Below are 17,768 nucleotides of genomic sequence, written 5' to 3'. Positions count from 1 at the left end.
AGCGCTCTACAAAAGGCAGAAACGATTTCATGGTGTACTTATTAAGTTTCACTGAATATAACAATAGCTTGTCACAGTAGTGCAAATTCCCCGCAGAAATGTGTTTGCTTGTATGACAACATTTGTTCTATAGAGTAGAATAATATTGGTAAAACATGGCACCTGTGCCATCTATTTATATTTCAAAGATCAATTAGTTATATAGTGTTGAGGTTATGCTGTAGAGAATAAAATATATGGAAATGAAAGAAAGAGAGGTAATTAAAAAAGAAGACTATAAACAGTTACTGTTCTTGATCACTGTATTTTTCCTTAAATTTATCAATTCATTTTACAGTAAATACTTCAGTGTTCAAATTAAACTATTATTGTAAAATTAGATAAAGGGAGATATTAAAAATTAAAAAGCTAAATATTTACTATGAAATTAAATATAATTTTAAATTATAAATAAATAAAGGGAGATAATTAAAAAAATACGTCTGAAAGAGTTATGATTCATGTTCACTGCACTTTTCCTAGTTGCCATCTGTTTATATTTCTAGTTTCAAGTAAATCCCTTCAGTAGATTTATAGTTATGCTCCTGACAAAAATTAACTTTGAAATTAAATAAAAGGAGATAATTAAAAAACTAAGGTAGATAAGAGTAATGGTTCTTAGTCACTGCACTTCTCCAACTTGCCATCAGTTTATATTTCAAGTCAATCCCTTCATCAGATTAAGAGTTATGCTCCAGACAAAAATTTACTTTGAAATGAAATAAAGGGAGATAATTAAAAAACTAAGGAAGATAGAGTTATGCTTCTTAGTCACTGCACTTATCCTAGTTGCCATCTGTTTATATTCTAAGTTTAAAGTAAATCCATTGAATAGATTTGGAGTTATGCTCTGGACAATGTTTCGGACGGATGCACAGACGGACAGACGGGACCAATTACTTTATCACTCCGAATGTTTTTTTCAGCACTAAATTGCACTGCCTGTATTATTTCCACTTCAATATAATATATTTTCGCCATGACATTCTGTTTTACTGCGTTTACGGTGTTTGTCTTTTATATAAACGCCGTGAGAAAAAAAGAAATACACAACATTTACACAATTGGTTAATTGCAATAATATTTTTTCGCTATAAAACACATATTCATTTACAAGAACAACATAAAAAGTTATTAACATTGACATTTTAATTTTAATTGCACAGCTGATTATATTGTGTACATGTGTATAATTTAAACTCCGGTTACAACAGTTAGGTGGGAAGATGTATGCAATACATAGCAAATACGCAGTACCAATATTTTCGTTACAAAATCTTATTGTATCCTTTCATCCTAGCTTGCCTAAGCAGACTGTGCTATGAATTTATATTTAATAAGACTTGTCAATAGGTGTACACTTATTCAAAATGAGCATCAGCAAATATAGTGCCCACACACAAAAATGGAAACATTACACTCACATGTATGCAAATGTTTGAACAAGATGGTGTTGAAAATTGACAATGCAACTAACAAGTATATTTCTAGTAACTTATATTTTAACAGAAAAATTTGGTCTGTTTCCTTTAAAAATGAACATGACTATTAAAAGTATAATTATTATCAAATATTTCTAAATGGAAAATACTTTTTCTAATGGGCTGAAAATGCCGTCAACCTGAATATAACTGACATTTGTGCATATATTTAATTTAAATAAAAAATATGATAATAGCGTGTTGAATTTTTTTAAAGAGAACTTCAAATTAAAAATATGAACACAATAATATAAATACATTATCTTAGAAAGTGTTGACTCATTTAATCTGATGACTCAGATGTTCTTCCTGTACGGTTGATGAGATTCTGCTAAGTCTCTGTGTGAAGCCACGAATACAATAAGATCCACATCACCTGAAATTACATTGAACTTTGAGTATATACCATATTGTATAATGCACATCTCTCAACATTTGAACATAATATTTGGACCTTTGACCAATTGCAAAGCTTTTTAAATAGACTTTTGTCAACAGTTTATTTGAATGGCTACAGTTTGATTGAACAGGAAGCACAAACATATATTGACAATGACATACACTTTTATATAGCAGGACATATACAGACGATGCTATTCATAATATTTATATTCTAGGAATCTGTATATGTTTTTGTGGGACTAATGGAAGATGTCACAACCTAACATATATACCACCAGCACTTCTTCATCAAAAGGGCAATGAGGCCCTTAAGCGCTCAAGTGAGTTCACAGACACAAATTGTTTCAGACTTTGATAGAAGGCACATACTTGGTTGGAGAACAATGGGATTGACCTAAATGAAAACAACATGTGTCCATTGGAAACAGATGCCAACACTCTCAAAACTCTGCTTATGTCAAACACAACCTGTTAATTGTCAACTTTGAATTCTGACTTCTAAGTGTGACCTTGACTTTTGAGGAATTAGACAGGGAATAAAAGGGTCATTCAGTCTCTTCACAAAATGTAGTAACTTGAACTGCATGGAAAACTATTTGATAGACAAATTCAGTCCTCGTGGTTGTCATAAGTGGTATAAGATTGAGTCATAAATGTGGCTTCTAGAGTGGAAATTAGGTTTTTTGACTAATATTCAACAGGGTGACCTAGTTTTTGGACACACCTGACCCAGATTCGAACTATGCCTAGACTTTGTCAAAATAAGTATTCTGAACTTTTTGTCATCATGATTGCACTATAAATGTGGCTTTTTGAGTGGAAACTAGGTTTTTCTAAGATTTAACCTGATTACCTAGTTTTCAACACATCACCCAGATTGGCAGTCGACTAAGATTGCAGTCGACTTAGATATTTACCAGGTAACTATTTTGACCAAATTAAAAAAATTGGATGAAAAATGTGTTCTTAATAGAGATATCCAGATAAAAATTTACAATAAACACCAGAGACACCACGATGCCGGACATAAGGTGATCACAAATGCTCAACTTGAGCACTTTGTGAACAAAAGTTCCGCAGTTAAAGACACATCCCCAAACAAGGCTTTGAGCTAGTGACGCCAATTTCAATAGGGGTCATCTATGTCCAAGATAATGCACATGGGAAGTATGAAGCCAAGCGGTCAATTTGTTGACAAGTTATTGACCGAAAACAATTTTCACACTTATTGTGACAGTGACCTTGATCTTTTACCTAGTGACCCAAATTTCAATAGGGGTCATCCACTGCCCAAGGCAAATGCACATGTGAAGTATCAAGCCAATCAACAAAATCAGTCAATTGGTTGATGAGTTATTGATCGCAAACGATTTTTACACTTATTGTGACAGAGACCTTCACTTTTGAAATATTGACCCCAATTTTAAAAGGGGTCATCAACTTTCCAAGGCAAATGCATATGTGAAGTATCAAGCCAATTGGTCAATAAATTGATGAGTTATTGATCCGAAACAAACTGGTCTTCGGACAAACAGACAGACCAACCGACAGACTTCCACCAAAACAATATACCCTCTCTTCTTCAAAGGGGGCATAATAATTATAATCTTTAAATACTATTTAATTAACAAACTTATTATCATGGACACATATAATGCAAACATCAAATGGCTTTATTATAAAGATGCTTATTGGTATCTTCTTTTGGATTATTTGGAAAGGAAAAGCTTGTTGATATCAATATTTGCAGATACAGGAATAAAACATGTTCAAAACCATATTTAATGGTAGATGTTAATAAGCATATATCCCTTTTCTGATCACATATACAGTTTGACTTGTTTGTAGTTCCTTAGAAAATCAAATTAAATGAAAGACCCTTTTTACTACATTCAAGTTTTTTAAACTCGTCATTTCCAACCCTTACGTACTTGCAGTCAACAAATAGCATACAACCTGAACAGAGTGCAAGTTACTCGCAGGATGTTCTTGTTTTATGCTGGTTGCATGTAGCCATTTTCAGTTTTCTTCTGATCGGGAGAGGATTAACAGCTGTAACTCTTTCAGTGCGGGAACCGAATTTTGAAGGCCTGTGCAAACAGTTTGGATCCTGATGAGACGCCACAGAACGTGGCGTCTCATCTGGATCCAAACTGTTTGCTATTCTGATAGTATTCTTTGAAAAAATTCTAAGAAAATGCTACTTTTAGAAAGTCAGCAGACGACATTATAGCAGACGACAAATTCCCCAGCATGCAAAGGGTTAAGTATCTTAGTACTTACCACAAAGGATGAGAATGATGTCATTAGTCCTTCTTTTAGAATTTCTGAGATGCCCCCATATTCCTCTTCGTCTACTTTTTGGAAACTGGTGAAGTATATGTAGGTGATGAGGACGTTAACTGCAAAAAATCTGCAGAAAAAAACCCACCACCATATAACCACAGGGGAATTGCAATATGACAAGTCAATTATGAATATTTTTTATGATCACTTTTTTATTAAATTACAAAACAATGCAAATTCAACAGCAACATTTTGCAGGCGACAACTTGATGCATCCTAAATATTACTATGCAAAAATGACATTTTTTATTGTGAATTTATATGACTCTTCAATGTATTAATTAGGTTATATTAGAAAACACAAACTTCACAAAAACAAATAATAGATCAATTGTTTACATTTTCAGTACTTAAATTCATTTTAACCCTTTTCAACTAAAAAAAATGTGCAAAACTTGCAATGCATATTATCCAGTTTAAGGTAGCGCACCTCTAATGATTTCCAGCGATTTATTTTACGATCATTGCCGATCTTAAATGATCGGTTATTTCCGAGAGATGCATTATATTTTTTTCAAACTTCGAATTTTGATATGTGTTTACCTTATTCATTTAGAATACATTATTTTCACTATAAATATTGACGTTGATCCAATTATCATCTGAAAAATACGATTTCGCGATTTCTTCAAAGATTGACGAGCCATTTTACCTGTTTACTTATCAATATCTAATTTAAGGTTGCACTGCATTGAAGTTGTCGTGGCCGAGTGGTTAAGGCGATGGACTAGAAATATTTTGGGATCTTCCCGCGCAGGTTCGAATCCTGCCGATATCGCATACTTTTTGCGACGTGTTTTATTTCTTTTCTAACGTAATTTGATTTAATATAGCATATAAGCTATGTTTATTGTCAAATACGTTGAAAATTATAAGAACATCCTTCAATTTTTTAAATTAAAACAACGTTATGGCTAAATTGGGTAATTTACTGCTGAAAATACGAATGATGCATGTTGCATTTTTATTTTTATTTCAAAAAGTAAACGGTAAATCTGTCCATTTCTTGGTATTTTTGCTGTATATAGTGTTTATATAAAAAATTAGTTTAAAATATAACTTAAATGATACTATTTTGAATTTTATGACACTTTGTTTATAACCGACCCAATTTTTACTTGGCTGAAATCACCTTCATTTCATGGCGCTATTCCATAGATAAAAAATCGTAAAAAATAAATGTCTGTAAAAGAATACTTATGTCATCTTGTTTAAACTTTAAATACCTTTACTGCATCTGTACACACCAACTGCATGCCCATATTTGGAAATCTGAATTAATTATGGAACTTTTATATACCCCAGGGGTGAAAATAAACTGGACAAAAGCCAACGTGAGGTTCGTTTTGAATAAATCAGTATATATTTTTTAAAAGCATGGAAAGCCTACCTACAAATTTGCATGTAGTTCAGTGAAATGATGCTGATTAAGAAAATAATTAATTAAATTATATTTGGATATGTGCCCATTAGAGGTGCGCTACCTTAATAGCAATTTCCAACATTGAAAACACATTTGCCACTATAACTGTTACATGATTGTAACCACATGATACATTTGAAAATACTTAAATTTGGTTTTAACTTTTGGGACTCTAAGTAGCATCCCCAGTTATTTGATTTAGATTATGCCATTATTATGAATTATTTCATTACATTTGAAAGTAAAATATGTAGTCCTAAATACAAACTCTGAACACTTTGAATCTCTGCAAAGTTATATGATTTTAGAGTTCCAGAATTTTCACAAACTTATACCACTTTTTTGTCTCTTGAATACCAATTTTGCAGGAATTTATGGTACTGACAATACAATATGCAGGATGAAATATTTACAGAATACTGAAATAAATAATTGTACTGTAACTTTAACTAAAGCATCCTGCAACTTTTGCAATCATTATCAATTACCCTATTTCGGACACATTCAATCACATGTAAGTTATCTGAATTCTGTGTAACTTACAATGCCAGTCCCAGAATGCCCTTCAAGGGCAGCAAACCCCAGACAACTCCCAGCAGAACACCGAGGATCTGTCGCAACCAGTAGATAACGTCCAGGAACTCATCCTGAAAGAATATATAAAATCCACTTGTTAAAAATGGTCTGCATTGGTAGGTTTAGGCAGGGAATATATATCTTTATATCTTCATAGTCGTTCAACTTGCTGTTATCTCTCAGCAGCCCTACATGATTCATATCTAGAGGGAGAATGGCAGTAAAGTAATTTCATGACCAATCACCAAACAAAATATTGGGGTGGCCCTGGACGCCAAATTTGTAAACAGCACTTCACACAAAAAAGTAAGCCAGCCTTTAGGCATCCTCTAAAATAACCAATCAAAGTCAGTCTGTTGTGTTTCATAATTTTTAACCGACTCATGTTGCAGATTAACTTAAACAACATTTCAAAGTACTGATGTTGCTCAGATTCTCAGTTTCATATAAGTGGCCTTGTAATATTTTCTTGGTCTGAAGTAATTGTATAAAATGGTTTAATCCTTTGGTTTAACTGCTAATTATGATGACTGAGTTTGTAAAAAATCATTGACTTAGTTTAGTTTAAACCTATTTATTTGAGCTCAATTGCATCGAAAGCCTCAGGCTTATAGAAACGCTCTCGAGTCTGTTTCCTGGGCATATAACCAGTAATTGGTGTCTTTGGGGAAGATCTAGGGAACACTCCCCGAGTGGGGAATTAAACCATGACCTCCCTATCGCTAGGTGGACACCTTATACATTACGCAATGGAATACTTAAATATCGACTTGATTAAGAGGACATTAAGAAATTCTGTGACCTTGACCTTGGAGATATCGATGTTATTCTTTCGCGCAACACACCGTCCAATGTATTGAACAAATGTGCCAAATGATTTTAAAATCTCACAATGAAGGACAAAGTTATGGCCCAGACAAGCTTGTTCCGCCCGCCCGCCGACATTTGCCAATCTAATAACCAGTTTTTCCTTTGGAAAACCTGGTTTAAAAATACCTGTTTTATCAATCATCTTGTAAAATAAAGATAAGATTAAAAACTATAATAATATTAAATAAAAGATATTTGAAATTCTTTAATATCCAACAATATCAAACATAGTTTAATGATTATCTTGTTTTTACAGCTTATAGTGAAAAATACACAGCTCCAACAGGGGATTGAGCCCAGGTCTCCAGAGTGGTCACTTTAACAACGTCACTTCAGAGCTAGCCCAACAGCAAGTCTGTTGGAAATGACCTTATATTTATGGCGTACCATTAGGGTCGAAAGTCAACAAGACCAACTAGGTAAAAAGAGAAATGTACTCCGACGTACAATATGTACGTACATTTTTTACCGACCATTGAGTGTTAGCTTATCAGAAGATGCCTTACATCTGTTGCTTTTAGAGATATTTGACATTGAACATTATTATTATTATTTATACCAAATTATGCTACTATCGACCTCTAACTCATAGATATAGTGAGTAAATATTGACCTGGCATTGCAGAATTAACCTCTGACTTATGCAAATAATGGTAATCACAAAATACGACCAAACCAGGGAGGTTATTATACATGAGTAATCCCGTAATCGTTTGGTAAATGCTTGGTTACCGTTAGGAATTTCCTACTAAGTAATGCGCTGGACCGTGATACTCCGCCCCGCATGGTCAATAAGTACTCACAATATGCTTGATAATTTAAAAAAAGGTAACATTGAATCTTCTTCAAATAAGTATATTATTTATTTTAATGCATAAAATACTTGAATTTCTTTTTATTTTATTTTTTATTTTGATATTTATTATTCATGTTGTCCTCAATTAAAAAAGAGATTTTAAACATTTATTATGAATAAATCTGAAGGAAAAGCAGCTCTAGAGATGAATGTTTTGATTTGCTGTTCAGAAAATGTCCGAACCTTAGAAAACAGATATTCGTAATTACTAAATCCTAAATAAACAGCAAAAGGAAACAAAAAATATCTGGGGGTGAATTGTCCAGGTAGCAGGGGTAAATTGTCTAGGGGGTGAATTGTCTCCTGGGGGTGAATTGTTTTGGGGGCTAATTGTCTCGCTTCCAGTTTTCTTCGGTCCATACAATCACCGAAAAACACTCAATTTCTCTCTCTATATATGAAATATATCGTTTCTAGTGTGTGTTAACGGGTTTAATTAGTTATTAATGGTTATATGATTGTATGTCTATACGAGTTATGGAGGTTTCGGTAAATGACAAGTTCGGTAAATTGATTTATATAGTAAATGCCGTGGAGGTTTCCGTAAATTGGTATAAATAGGGATTATCGCACCTTTTGTTTTTGTTTGTAAGTTGTTAAATTATCTGTTTAAATGTACGGAGTTTATTTTATCAATTTAGAGATGTTTGCAAAGTGTTAATATTAATTATCCAGGCTTATCAAGGGAGGTAAATTATATATTAAAAGTTTATCTTTAGGTCATGATTGTTTAGTTTTTTATATATGTTTTAAACAATTAGTTGAAAAAACCTTAATTAAAGCGTATCAGATAAAAAAACAATAATGTGGCTCTTACAAGAGGTGGCCTCCACGTGGCAAGAGCTGGGCAACATATTCATTATGTTAGCAAACTACCTCATGTTTTTATAATGAGAAATTTTCGGTGGTTTGAAATACTAATATCAAATCTGTTTGTTTCTTATATAAATCAATTTCTCGCTTCTTTTTCCTACAATCAGGTCAGCACATAAGGTATTTTTCTTAAAATAATCTATTATGTATGTTTAGATCGTGAACATACTTTAACACTGGTGGCCGAGTTTTTAATACACGACCAGTAACTTTCAAACTGTGAAATAAACAAACGTTTTCCTTCTTTAATCATGTTTACAAAAAAATACTGGTGGTGACATCAAAGGATGTTTATTTGTGGTAAAAATAAAATTATTATGTAATTGGGTAAATATGAAATTATCATGGTCATTTTCAAATAAGAAATCAAAGAGAGGATGAAGAGAAGGTTTTCACAGGTTATCGAGTAATTAAGGTAAGTGTTGTTGCTCAATTATTAAAGTGTGTATATATGCAGGTGATTTTTTTTTACTGTATCATACAATCATGGCTGAACATCCATGTATTTTCTGCAATATTGAGGTCACTTCTCGTGCGCAGACTATTGCATGTGATGCATGTGGAAGATACATTAAAATTGTGAATTTGCATTTCTTTAATGTGGTCGCCTGTAATGTCTTTATTTAAAACTGATTATAAGTAATACCAATGATTATTTTAATTAACGTAAATTAACAGATAATGATTGTAAATATAAAATCATTTTATGCTATAACTTTGCTTTATTTATTTTCGCAAATTACCCATCAGCAGTACATGCAACTTCGCAGTGGTGAGTTACAGATAGAGTTGTTCTGTATTGGCTGCAGGAACCCTCCTCTGAATACCACAGCAGAGGGCAACGAAGCACCACTACCACTTTAAGTCCCGGTCTCGCCACTCAGAAATCTTGCGCAAGAGGACATAAGACACGGGGATAACACTACTATACCAGATGTGTCATTCGATCTAACTCAACAGTACGAACGACCAACACCCGTGGTAGACACATCTCTCCCTGACCTTGAGCTGAATGACGAAATCCCCGCCGATGACGCCGTAATCACGTATGAAACTCTGAATGATATTTATGTTTCATATTTATATTTTACTGTGTCATAAATGTATCTTATTAATATGTGACTACGCCCTCATTTTTTTAAATGACATGAAATATTCAAATATGTCCTATATATATAATATATATATATATATATTTATATATTGTATCCATGTTTTACTTGTTGCTTATTTATAATATATTGTAAATAAAACGGATAACAAAGTCATTCAGTTATTATATTTTTATTTAACGGATTTGTTCAGGCAAAAAATGATATCAGTTATTTTGGCCGTAAAACCCATTGTTCCAGTACAGTAGCCAGGTGCCTGTGTATTAAGCTGATAAGATAGTGATCATCACAGCAGCTTGCTATTACACAGTGTATTAATTCTGCTGGCGTTGTGTTAGGTGTCATTTTTATCAGTTTTCAATTATGTGTATCTCTTCGCTTAACTCAACGTTCAATGGCACGCGCACGTAACAAAATTATAAAACATAACGCGTATCATTATATTTCTTTTTATTAATTACGTACACGTATTAGATTTTATATATTGTTTTTTTCTTGTTTTTCTCAACCAGAAAGAAATAAAAAAACATGTAATATAAAATTCAACATTTGGCTCTTACAAGAGGTGGCCTCCACGTGGCAAGAGCTGGGCAACATATTCATTATGTTGGCAAACTACCTCATGTTTATATATGGATAAATTGAGTGTTTATCGGTGGTCTAAAATACTATTGCGCTTTATATTTAAAATTAAATCACTTTTATTAAATCATGTCTACAATATTTTACAAACAACTTTTTTAAATAGCATTAAACTTAATGGAAGATCTTACATTGATTCCCCCATAAATCATTATTTATTATTACTATTAGGTTATTTTAATAAAAGCACCAATTATTAAAAAAACAAAACAGTATTGTGTTATTTAAATCGTAAATTTACCTACAATTTCCTAACAGAATTCGTTTTTCAGAGGTAGCTAATTCATTCCCCTTAATTCTTTACAGACAGACAGACAGACAGACAGACAGACAGACAGACAGACAGACAGACAGTTTATTTCGACTTGTACAAAGTACATCGTCAACAACACATAATGATAACAGTACAGATTGTCAATTGTGATAGGAACAAGGTTTTATACAAATTTACAAATCATTTACTAAGCAAATACAGTGGCGTGATTACAAATTAAATATAACAACAACAGAAAAGAAAGAAAAAAAAAGAAAAAAGGAAAAATGAAAAAAGAGGATGAACAATTAAAGTATTCTTGCATTTAGAATAGATGTTCGTACTTTAAGTGATTCTTTTACATAAAGGCATATATTAATTAGTTCTGTTTTATTATTCGTTTGCAGTAAACTTAAAATATTTATACATAGATGGTCTTATATAATAACATGCTTTAATGTATTTTTTTCTAATGTTTCCAAACGTCGGGCAAATACAAATAAAGTGAAATTCATCTTCAATATCGGTCGAATCGCAACAAATGCAATATCGAAGGTTTCTAGAAACCATTTGTCTCGCATAACGACCGGTTTGAATATGTAATGGGTGGGCTGACAATCTAAGTCTAGTAAAAAGGTATCTCAAACTTCGATCTTGGGATAATGTCTAGGTAGGACTCATATTCAAAGTTGATTTCAAAACTTCGGTAAACATCTAGCATTGAAATGTTGTTTAATGTCCCATACCAGACCTGTGTAAAGTGATCAAATACTCTGCGTTTAAATTCCTCTACAAATGTATTAATATCAATATTAATATTAGTTACATCATCAAATACATAACTGAAACCATAGTCATCAAGCATCTTTTTAACATTAAATATCCAATTTTGACAGCCTTTGTGGTAATCTGAAACGGTCAAGTTATATACAGTTTTAGTTATGATATTTTTTGATCTACGTATATTAAACCAATATTTAATGACACGTACATATCTATTTATATACATGGGATATCTACCCAGCTCACCATAAACACATGCATTACACGTGTTAAGTTTAACCTTTAATAATCGTTTACAAAATTTCAAATGAATTCTTTCTAATTCCTTAGCTTTAGTATAGCCCCAAACTTCCGAGGCATAGTTTAAAATGGAACCAACAAAAGCGTCAAATAGTTGACAAAGTATTTTGGGCTTTAAATCATAGTCATGACATTTAGATAATAAGATATTCATTGCTTTTAATGCTTTACCCGTAAGGTGTTTCTGATTCAATGTGAAACTCCCAGTATAATTAAAAAGAACTCCTAGATAATTAAAATCGTTCACTACTTGATTGACATGTCCATTGTAGGTCCACTTTTCAATGGCCATGGGCAATAATCCGCCTCTTTTCCTAAATACCATAATCTTTGTTTTCTCTGTATTTACTTTTAATCCCCAAACATTGCAATAATAATGTAGATTATCTAAATGATTTTGAATTTCATCTGGCGATTTACCTACAATGGCCATGTCGTCAGCAAATAACAGTAAAATCAAGACAATGTCATCAATATGCAATCCGGATTGTACATCATTTTGTAAAAACAACTCGAGATCTTCTACAAATAAAGAAAATAATAAAGGGGACATAACCTCCCCCTGACGAAGCCCCACTGCATATGAAAAATAGTCAGAATATGAAGACAATGACTTAACAAAAGATTTAACTTTTTGATACATATCCCGAACAATCCTAAGAATTTTACCCTGTATGCCACATTTATACATTTTTAACCATAATGCATTTCTATATATAGTATCAAAACATTTCATCATGTCCACAAAAATAATATATAATCTCTTATTTTCAAATTAATAATTTTCAACAAGAGAATGGAGAATAACTATTGCATCAGTCGTAGACCGCCCTTTCTGAAATCCAAATTGGGCGTCCGAAAGTGTTATTTTCACAACAGATATTTTCATTATGATTGTTTAAAACGGTTGTAAAGAGCTTAGATAAACAGCTAACCAAAGTAATCCCTCTATAATTATTGACATCTTCTTTTGAACCTTTTTTTTGCAGAGGGACAATTATTCCCTCGGTCCATTTTTCAGGATAATACCCTGAGTTCAATATGCAATTAAGTAAGTCACATATATGCAAGGCTAATATATCAACACTTTCAATAAAATACTCGTTCAAAAGATAATCACTACCGCAAGATTTGTTCCGCTTCAATGACTTAACAGCATAACCGTAGGCATAGCAATAATTACTCAACTCAAAATCAATCCACAGTTTGCAAATAAATGCCCCTAATGTTATTGTAAGCCAATAATAGGTGTCATTAACACCTCGATGTAGGTATACCACCTCTATAAAAACCAATTTACCAAACCCTCCATGGCATTTACTTTATAAATCAATTTACCGAACTTGTCATTTACCGAAACCTCCAGCACCCGTCTATACTACATTTTGCCCAAAATGGTAAATATCAGCAATATACCGACCGAAAAATCACTTCATGTGAAGACCAAAAAGCACTCAATTTCTTGCTATATATATGAAAAATTGCGTTTCTATTGTGTGTAAACGGATTGAACTAGTTATAAATGGTTTTCTTGACTTTCGACCGAAATGGTAAGCCATATCCTGGTACAACCCGTTTTCGACCGCTTAAGACTTATTTAGAAAACCGCTTACATCAACGAAGTGATACATGTTTAACTTGAATAACAATGAACTTGATACGCAAAGCAAAGTATAAACACATATTTTTTTATAGACTTACCTGTTTGTTATATCTTTTAATTTCACACTTCTTTTATCATGCCAAAATCGGCCATTTTTATTTTCATCCAACCTGTTTTCGACCACTTTCAGATAATTCAAGTTTTTCGAACTATACTGCACAACAAAAATTAGTACACAAATAAAATCATTTTAAAGTGCTTTAAACAACAGTAAATTTAATCTAAAGTAATTTAAACTGCAAAAAACTGTTTTATTTCGGAACATATTTTGAACATATTTACAGTACTTGTTTAATTTTATATTCATGTTAATTGGTTGAGCACTGGGGGCACAAGAAGTTGTCTCCCCTTCTGATAACTCTGATAGTTGTGCAGAAAGACAGGTGGACCCAGCCAGAACACTTGTCACACTGTCCCCATTTCACAATAACAATGTATGGCCTCAAACTTAGGTCAGGGCTAAACTTTTTGCACACAATGCATTTTTCAGAGTCTGTTATATCTTCCTCAGAACTACATGTATCACTTTCAGTCACTGTTCTTATAACCTTAGGTTTTTTGGCACAACCAGATACACTTGGTTTTGGATTGATATTTTCTTTATTTGCATCTTTTGAACGTTTGTTACTTTGATTATGTTTATATGTCTGAATTTTGTTAAGGACTTCAGTTTCAGTAACAGCTTGTCCACCTACAACTTTGCTAAGTGTGTTTCTTTGTTTTTTTGCTGTGTCCACATTTTGCAAAATCTTGCCCCCACGCTCCTGTAAAAACTGATCTGCCTTTTCATTATTCTCTAACGGCTCAGACACTTTACTAGAAGCATCACCTGCAGCTGTAACGTGGAAACAGGTTGATGGGGCCACTTGGTGATCAGATATCACATTTTTGTTGAATGGGTAAACACCACTCTTGCGGAAGGCAGCTTGAATGTTGGCAGCTGTGAGTGTTGAGCTGTACACTTTACAAGCTAAACTGGCAACATCATATCGTGATAGTGTACGACCCCCAGATGCTCTTAAGTTGCTGTGTAGAGCTGCGTTCCAAGCAACCTCGAAGGGTCCAAAGCAGCTGACATCTAGGGGTTGCAATAGGTGGCTGCAATGAGGGGGTAATACAAAGAGGATAATATCTTCCTGTTTAGCCCATTGTATTAGGTCCAGTGAAATGTGACTACTGTGGCCATCATAAAGTATCAGGACTGGTTCATTTTGTGATCGTGGGGGTAAGTATTGTAAGACGTGCTCTTTCAAATAACCAGAGAACACCTCTGTATTAGACCATCCTGTTGGGGAAACAGTTCCATTTGTACCAGGTGTCACACCATCTAACAGACTTGGCTGCATTCTCTGACCTGGAAAAACAAAGTAAGGAGGCACTTGCTGACCTACCCCATTTACACAACCAATGACAGTTACATTTTTTCCTCTGCTACCTGTCACAGCAGGAGTTATGCCATGCTTTGATGAGACAATTTTTGGTGGTTTGTGTTCTAGACTGAGCCCCTTCTCATCAATATTGTACAACCGATGGGGTTTTGACAATAGATCATACTTTACAAGAATTTCATGCAATTTGTTGAAATATCGATCCACAGCATCTCTTGTCGCACATCTTGCACGGGCTATATCAAGGCTCCTTGTTTTTTTTCACCATTAGTGCTGGCCACCTGTCCAAAAACTTGTACAACCAACGATCAGTAAGAGGTTTTTCTCTTGGTCTCAGGCCTAAGGTGAAGGCATAATCACTTGCAAGGTTTATAGTCTCTTGCCTGGTGTACCCAAAGCCTACTTCACCCATAGTTTGGATGTGACTTGCCAGTAGAGACTCCTGATCAAGGGTAAACAGTGGGTCAGGGCCGGGTTTCACAGTGTCAATACTAATTCTCCCATGCAACCTGTCAATAAGTGTTGTTTTGGGGACATTAAAGTACAATGCTGATTTTCTAATTGACATTTGATTGTCTTTTACAGCCATAAAGGCCCTTTGTAAGTCATCAATGTCATAGGATGACCTATAGGGGCCACGGACAGGATTAGTTTTCTGAAAATATACCAATTATGTTCTATTTTAATATGTGCATTAGAATGAATATATAGCAATTACAATCCAAATAGTTGTTATAAAATGGTTTTCTGATAAGGTTCAGTGGCTATCAAAACACCTTATTTTTTATGCGCAGTATACTACTACTACCAAACGACAATTTAGGTGGCCCTGGAGAAATATGTAAAACACCTTCGTTACGAGAGATAAATTATCGGTCAAGTTTAAAGCAATGAAACCGTTCTAGAAGCTAAAGATTATTAGGGATTAGTAAAAACTACGTAAAATGTAGCATTTCATATAAAAGTGAAACAATTTTACCTGTCGGATCTCCATTTTACGTCATTTAAAACTGGATGACATTTCACCGACACTTGTTAACAAAACTTGCGCGCGACGTCCGGAAATTCGCTTATTTTACTTATGCATGAATAATTTACCGGGGCCGGTCGAAAACAGGAAGTGGTCGAATTCGGGTTGTGACAGGATACTTATTTCACTACAGTTCGTTTCTTGTTGGAAATCGGATTTTCATAATTACATTACTATTGGACTTACAATAATAATAATGTAAAAAATATAGTTTAAATATAAATTATTAACGTAAAAAAAAACGATGGTAACAAAAGGACCTTACCTTGTCAGTCCATTTTGCCTTTGATGTAAACGCTTTGCCTATTGTTTCGGACACAGTGGGTGCGACAGTTTCACCTGTTCTTTCCACATTTCGTTTGCGCGTCGAGGACGACATCGTCACAAACGACAACAAAATACGTAATATATATACTTGGATCGTCTATTTCAACGTAAGTGAGGTACTTAAGGCTGATTGATAAATGTCCACGAGTCAGCTTTCGTGTCCGAAAATCCGGTAAAATTCTTCTTTTTGAAGAGCATGTTAATAGGTTAGATATCACTAATTACGTCGGTTGGATGGAATATGTGTGTAAATTGGTGCTTATTAACATTTGGTGTTGGACAAGATACAATTCACGTGACCAAAGATCTATTAATGGTATATTAATAGATCTTTGACGTGACGAGCTATCGTGACGGTTCACCTATACTGGTGGAGAAGAGATAACAGATACCAGATGGCAAACGCAAATCTGGATAAAGGTTACATTCGCAAATATATTCGGGGGCATTATCAATTTAGGTCACAATATGCTTATTTAAAAAAATAATATATAATTATATATTAAACACAACTAATAACAGCCTACCATGGCCTTTCTAACAAACTACGACAAAGGAAGCCAAAAAGACATAGCCATTCTCGATTTTTCGAAAGCATTCGACACCGTCCCATACGAAAAGCTTTTAAGTAAGCTGGAAATCTGGGCATCTAAATGGGGAATGCGTTTTAACGCCAAGAAATGTTATATTCTGAGCGTTAACAACCGATCATCACACATCACTATTCTATAAGCACATCCTCCAACAAGTAGAAGAAAATCCATACCTAGGTGTTACCATCTCTGCCAATCTAAATTGGGACATCCGAATCAGCAAAGTAGTATAAAAAGGCTTATTGTACCATAGGATTCATACCGAGGATTCATACGAAACCTGAAATACGTTTAAGTATATTTGCCGTACCTGGGGTACATGTAAATATACTTAAGAGTATCCGGGATACATGTAAGTAGTACCCGAGCCGACAATGACCAATCGAGCTGCCCGACTGCCCGATCACCTGCAGAAAAACCGCAAACTTGGCTCTAGTCCGATCAACACTTGAATACAGCTACATAGTATGGAAACATCATCTTCCCAAGCATATCGACAAAATCGAGAGCATCCAGAGACAAGCGGCTAGATTAATCACAGGGGAATACCGCTCACGGGACGAACGCCGTGTCACGTCCATGTTAAGTAAACTGGAACTCCGAAGCCTACAGGACAGACGAAAGAAGAACCGACTCACCTTCCTGTACAAAGTAGTCGGGTGGAAGGTTCCAGCCTTACCTTGTCATGACATATTAACACCAGCAAGAAATAAACGTAACGTTAAACTAACATCATATAATGACTACCAAGCTAAACATTCTAGACAACCAAGTGACTAATAATTCTAAGTTTTTAAAAATCTTTCGTGTG

The 17,768-nt window shown here is 33.9% G+C and overlaps 1 protein-coding gene across 1 annotated transcript; it reads right to left on the bottom strand.

Annotated features, from left to right (window-relative positions):
• Positions 1–1,094: 1,094 nt before the first annotated feature.
• Positions 1,095–16,566, bottom strand: LOC127845845 (respirasome Complex Assembly Factor 1-like). The gene is made up of 4 exons (XM_052377013.1): positions 16,303–16,566; positions 6,235–6,338; positions 4,206–4,335; positions 1,095–1,896 (listed from the first exon to the last, which is right to left on the bottom strand). Exons 1-4 carry the CDS (start codon positions 16,414–16,416, stop codon positions 1,852–1,854), a joined length of 393 nt encoding a protein of 130 aa, XP_052232973.1. The 5' UTR covers positions 16,417–16,566; the 3' UTR covers positions 1,095–1,851.
• Positions 16,567–17,768: the final 1,202 nt, after the last annotated feature.

The sequence above is a fragment of the Dreissena polymorpha genome, chromosome 9 (assembly GCF_020536995.1).
Source record: "Dreissena polymorpha isolate Duluth1 chromosome 9, UMN_Dpol_1.0, whole genome shotgun sequence".
NCBI classification, from domain to species: domain Eukaryota; kingdom Metazoa; phylum Mollusca; class Bivalvia; order Myida; family Dreissenidae; genus Dreissena; species Dreissena polymorpha.
The sequence above is the reverse complement of the archived record's forward strand: the minus strand, read 5'-3'. Positions and strand labels throughout refer to the sequence as shown.